This window comes from Glycine max, chromosome 2, assembly GCF_000004515.6.
Source record: "Glycine max cultivar Williams 82 chromosome 2, Glycine_max_v4.0, whole genome shotgun sequence".
Lineage (NCBI taxonomy): Eukaryota > Viridiplantae > Streptophyta > Magnoliopsida > Fabales > Fabaceae > Glycine > Glycine max.
In genome coordinates, this window is record NC_016089.4 from 19,604,580 (window position 1) to 19,610,600 (window position 6,021).

The window sequence follows — 6,021 nt, forward strand, 5'->3', positions numbered from 1 at the left end:
TTTGTCAGGTTGGTGGTTTCATTCAATTCGTTTGCATTGTTTTGGTGGTTTGATTTGGGGTTTTACATGTTCGAGGGGTTTCATTTGCGGCATTGTCTTCGCGCTTCGTAGGGAGGTTTATGATCGTTTATTAATTTCGTTTATGATGCTCTGTTTTTATAGATGACAATGTTTTTGGTTTTTGATTGTGTCTTCGTGGTTTTTGACAATGTCAATGTCTTCGCGCTTTTTGAGGTAGGTTTTTTTATTTCCTAATATCTGACCATGTTTGCGGTTTCTGATTGTGTAGAATGAATGATAATATAACTTTAGTATTGCACCATGGAGGAAGATTCACTCCACGTGCCAGTGATGGAAAGGTTGAATATATAGGCGGAGAATTTGACGTTTGGGAGGATATATCTGCAGATTGCCTGAATGCATTTATCTTATATGATCTGGTGAAAGCTTGTAAGAAGTATAGTAATATAGGAGAATGTTTTTGGTTGATTGATAAGGACTTAGATTTTAATCATGGGTTAAGGAGTTGTACAACTGATGGAGATATATTACACTTAGTTAGGGATGCTTTTGAAAATGAGAATGAGATAAATGTTTATTTTCATCATGAAGTAGATCCAATTTTAGAAGAAGTCCCACAAATGTTGTACTTGGAATGTTATCCAATTCGAAAAGCTGTTGAGAATGTGGATGATTTAGATGATGTACCTGTTGCTGGCCATGAGGAAGGTAAGTTTTAATTCATCTGTACTTGGTCCGACATGGTTACCATAATTAATTAATATGATTAATTTTTACTTTATGACCATTGATGCAGATGTTGGTGCTGGAGAGCAGACAGATGCTGGTGAGCAGATGGATGCTGGTAAGCAGAGGGATGGTGATGAGTAGAGGGATACTGATGCTGGTGAGCAAAGAGATGGTAGTGAGCAGAGGGATACTGATGCTGGTGAGCAAAGAGATGGTAGTGAGCAGAGGGATGCTGAAGCTGGTGAGGAGAGAGATGCTGATGGTGAAGAGAGAGATGTTGCTGATAGTGAGGAGGAAAGGGAAGTTAACAGTGATGAAACAGATGCTGAGTGGTTTATAAATTTCTCTTGTATGTTGAATGAAGTTGAAGCTGAAGTTGAGACAGATGGTTATCATTCAGAGGAGCTTAATATCCCCATTAGTAGTGATGATGAAGATGAGGATGTTGAAGTTTATCCTCAATATAGTCAAAGTAGTGGAGTTGGTGAACAGAAGTTGGAATTAGGGATGGAGTTTGGTACTCTAGATGAATTTAAATCTGCCTTGAGGGAGTATAGCATATTGATGGGCAGGGAGTTCAAGTGGAAGAAGAATGATAAACAGAGGGCTAGAGCAAAATGCAAGAAGGCATTTTGTGATTGGGAAATCTACTGTGCAAAGAATGAAGTTAGAAACTCTTTTCAGATAAAGACATTTAAGCATAACCATAATTGCTGCAGAGAAGTGAACAACAAACAAGCAAATAGACAGTGGGTGGTCAGTAAACTTGAGGGCAAACTCAGAATGCAGCCAACCCTTAAATGTGTTGAAGCTTTGGAATATTTCAAGCAAGAGTTTGGAGTGCACATTGAAGTTACAAAGATGTGGAGAGCCATGAAAGAAGCAAAGCAATTAGTGGAAGGGAATGAGAGGAAACAATATGCCAAAGTATTTGATTATGCACATGAATTGTTGAGGAGCAATCCTGGATCAACAGTTAAGATCAACACAGTGCCAAGTCCAGAAGGTCCACCACAATTTCAGAGGCTATATATTTGTCTTGCTGGCTGTAAGAAGGGGTTTGTTGCTGGATGTAGACCATTCATAGGTCTAGATGGATGTTTCCTAAAGAGTGCATTTGGAGGAAACTTGCTCTCTGCTGTTGGGCTTGATGGCAATAACCACATCTATGTTATTGCTTATGCTGTTGTGGACATTGAGAACAAAGACAATTGGAAATGGTTTTTAACTTTGTTGCATGAAGATCTTGGGGATTACATACAGAATGGGTGGAATTTCATGTCAGACATGCAAAAGGTATCACATGGTGTGATTTGCAATTGTTATCATAAGTTAGGTATTTAATTGAAGTTAATGACATAAGTTAGGGACTAGTCCAGAAGTATTTACTACTTTGCTGCAATTTTTCAGGGACTTATTCCAGCTTTACAGGAAGTCATGCCTGGTGCACCTCATAGATTTTGTGTCTTGCATCTTTGGAAAAATTTTACAAAGCAATGGAAAAGCAAGGAACTTAAAGGAATTGTGTGGCAATGTGCAAAATCCACTACTGTTGCTGAGTTTGAAGGCCATATGGCCCATTTGAAGACAATCAACTGCCAGGCTTGGGAGTATTTGAATAAATGGCCCAAACAAGCATGGACAAAAGCCCACTTCAGTACAACACCCAAGGTGGACAATATATGCAACAACACTTGTGAGGTATTCAATTCCAGAATTCTGCAGTATAGATGCAAGCCTATTATCACAATGCTTGAAGAAATTAGAAGTTATATCATGAGAACCATGGCTGCCCGCAAGGTTAAACTTTCTGGAAAACCTGGACCATTATGTCCAGTGCAGTATAAAAGACTAGAAAAAGAATTCCATTTTGCTAATCAATGGACTCCCATTTGGTGTGGTGATAACATGGGCCTGAGATATGAGGTCCACATGTGGGGGAATAAGGTTGAGGTCAATTTAGGTGAATGGACATGCACTTGTGGAGTATGGCAACTAACAGGTTGTGTTTTTTATAGTTTTTTTTCATTCCTAACCTACATGTGTGCTGATTTTACAACTTTGATGTAGGGATGCCATGCCGACATGCCATTGCAACAATAACTCACAAAGGAGGGAAGCCTGAGGACATGTGTCATGAGTGGCTGTCAATAGAAGCTTATAATAAGACATACCAGCATTTTATTGAACCAGTCCAAGGACCACAATATTGGGCCCAGACACAGTATACACACCCTGTTCCACCACATAAAAAGGTCCAAAGAGGAAGGCCAAAGAAAAATAGAAGGAGATCTGTAGATGAGGACAATGTCACAGGACATAAGCTAAAGAGGAAATTGGCTGAGTTTACATGTGGAAGGTGTGGCCAAACCAATCATAACATTAGAAGCTGTAAAAATATTGGAGTTCCTGTTAGGCCAAAGAAATATGTTGCACCATCAACTTCCAATGAGGATGACCACCTATTATCTCAAGATGAACAAGCTTTGAATGAGGCTGAAGAAGCTGTTGCTCATGTTCAACAAGATCCGGTGGAGATTAATTTATCTCAGCCTCATTTGTCACAAGATAGTGACATGGAGGTCCCTGCAACTATTGTTCCACCAATAGCAAGGAATAAGCTAGCCATAACAAGTTGCAGCACTCCATTTTTATATATTACAATTATTCATGTTTGGCATTTACATGTAGGTCCCTGCAACTATTGTTCCACCAATAGCAAGGAATAAGCTAGCCATAACAAGAGCCAAAAAAAGGAAGGTTGCTGATAAAGATGATGCAGAAAACTGAAGAAGCATTTTTTGTTGCATTTTGAAGGTTGCTGAAGGTTGCTGAAGACCCATTTTTTGTTGCGCATTTTGATGAAGAAAACTGAAGAAGCATTTTTTGTTGCATTTTGATATTAGGATGTGTAGTTGTATATTTTGAAAGCTTCACTGGCATGTGAAATGATGTCAAATATTAGGATGTGTAGTTGTATAGTTTGAAGGCCTACTGAACAATTGCTTCTAACTACCATGCTTTGGGATGTCAAATATTATGTGAAATTGATCTAAAGTCATGTTTCTTCTCTTTCTTTTATAAATTATACACTGTGTTGGATTTGGAGTTGGAGTAGTACAATCCATCCCAACATACATTATGAGTTGCTTCTTATTACCTAATTCTCTTTCTTTTATTAAATTATATTTAATAAACTGCAAATTTCAGCAACAAATTTCACCAACAAATTATATTTAATTGAAATGGATAATTGACAGTAGCAACAAAAGCTGCTATTACACTACAAAAGCTACTTCCTATTACAAATTCTTCAGCAAAACAACAATTGACAGTAGCAACAAAAGCTGCTATTACACTACAAAAGCTACTTCCTACTACAAATTCTTCAGCAAAACAACAATTACAATATCAAAAGCTGCTATTACACATTTTACCTAAAGTACATTCCCCCTAAAACTAACATTACAATTAAAAATGAAAAACCTAACAACACAATGTTTGTTAAATTTCTCATTTTCTTCTGCAAAGCTTCAATTTGTAGCCTCAAATCAGCCACTACCATTGTTTCTCTTGAGACAGAAGACGAATTAGAAAGTTGGTTTTCTTCTTCAACCCATTGAAAAAATTGACAGTTATCTGGGTCTGTTTGGGGTAATGCACAAGTATAGAATAACCTTCCTGGGTTTCTCCTTGTTCTTGCAGTTCGAATAGCTGCACGTCTTCCATGGTGGCATTACCGAATGAAACTACCAGAAAATGCACAACAACTGCCACTTGCAGACATGGACAAATCAAGTGAACAAGCAGCAGGGACTGAGCCTCAGAGTAGAAGAAGAAGAAGCAACTCAGCGTGGGAAGAAGAAGAAGAAGAAGAAGCAACCAGCAGCTTCGTAAACCCTAATTTTTTTGGGGAAGAAGAAGCAACCTTGCATGTGAGAGAGAATTTATAGATGCAGACCTCAGTGCCACGTTGGACAATCTACGTGGCACTGAATTGCCACCTATACACCTCACTAACGCCATCACCTGAGAAATTAACGACAGGGACTATTTTGCAAAACTTATGTAAAGTTAGGGACTATTATGAATTAAAATTTAAGTCAGGGACTAATATGCAAAGTGGTTACAATCTCAGGGACTAAATTGCCTATTCACTCTTGGATTTAATGATGAAATCTGTGCATTTTTAGGTAAAAAAGAGGCTAAGTTTTGAAGTGCAAAAAGTACAGTTGGGCTAAGCGCGCATCCACCGCTAAGCGCAGCTTCATTGCGCTTAGCGCGAAGGAGAATTTGGCAGACCATCAGCATCAAGTTTGCGCGCTAAGCGCGAGATCAGTGCGCTAAGCGCAGCAGGTGTCTTCAGCCAGGCTTAGCGCAAGACTGGCACTAAGCCCAAACCCACTTACTCGCGCTAAGCGCGAGGGTGGGGCTAAGTGCAATGTCGCGAATTTAGAGCCTATTTAAAGCCTATTTTGTGTAGAATTAGGGTACAATGCCCAGGGCACAAAATTCCACAGCACACCACAGTGCCTATTTTAGGAAAAGAGCTTTTGAGGCAGCAAGAGGAGCAACTTTTGTAGAGGAGCCTGGGTTTTGTGAGCTTATTATTGTTAGGGTTTCTTTTGTAATGGCTGGCTAAACACCCTAGTTAGGGGATTTCTAATGAACAGTTGATGTAGATACTTAATATCTAATTGATTATGTTTTCTGTGTTCAATGCTTCCTTCAATGCTTAATGTTTGTATGCTTTTGGTCTGATCATCCATTTGTGTGCATAGTTAGGTGACTTTAGCATTGGGAAATGTACTGTCGCCTTAGAACTTGATTGAAGTAGGATCAAAACTTAGTCTTACAAGAGGGATTTGCGTATTAAGTTTTGGTTTTAATTATGTTGTTGCAATAATGCTATTTAGTCTAGGTCTAGTCTTATAAGAAGGATTTGCGGACGAAGCTTAGGCTAAATTAGGCTAAACTTTCATAAGCTGGTTGAGCTGAGTCTAGTCTTACAAGAGGGATCTGCGGACAAAACTCAGTTTAAGTTAGTCTAAACCTAAGAGGGTCGTCTAAATTGGGCCTAGTCCAACAAGAGGGATCTGAGGACGAAGCTTGGATTGATTCGGTCTAACAAGGGATCGAGGTTTAGTAATTTAGGCTACAACATAGAACACAAAAGCATGATTGATTAGAGAAATATATTTATATGCATCAACTTGTTTGTTTGAAAGACCCAACATTTCTACCTACTATTGTCACTTTTACTTACCTTGA

At 38.7% G+C, this 6,021-nt stretch overlaps 1 protein-coding gene across 1 annotated transcript; it reads left to right on the forward strand.

Moving 5' to 3' along the window:
* The first annotated feature begins 641 nt into the window (after nt 1-641).
* On the forward strand, nt 642-3,540 carry LOC112999531 (uncharacterized). Its single transcript, XM_041012750.1, has 6 exons — nt 642-729; nt 818-887; nt 918-2,046; nt 2,161-2,752; nt 2,821-3,332; nt 3,442-3,540. The coding sequence occupies exons 1-6, from the start codon at nt 642-644 to the stop codon at nt 3,538-3,540; spliced, it is 2,490 nt and encodes an 829-aa protein (XP_040868684.1).
* Nucleotides 3,541-6,021: the final 2,481 nt, after the last annotated feature.

Bases quoted from the DNA above. Each gene is read 5' to 3' on its own strand.
- LOC112999531 (XM_041012750.1), top strand. From the start codon at position 642: ATGTTGTACTTGGAATGTTATCCAATTCGAAAAGCTGTTGAGAATGTG. The intron at 888-917 runs GTAGAGGGATAC...TGGTGAGCAAAG, and splicing joins AAGCAGAGGGATGGTGATGA to AGATGGTAGTGAGCAGAGGG. The intron at 2,047-2,160 runs GTATCACATGGT...GCAATTTTTCAG, and splicing joins TCATGTCAGACATGCAAAAG to GGACTTATTCCAGCTTTACA.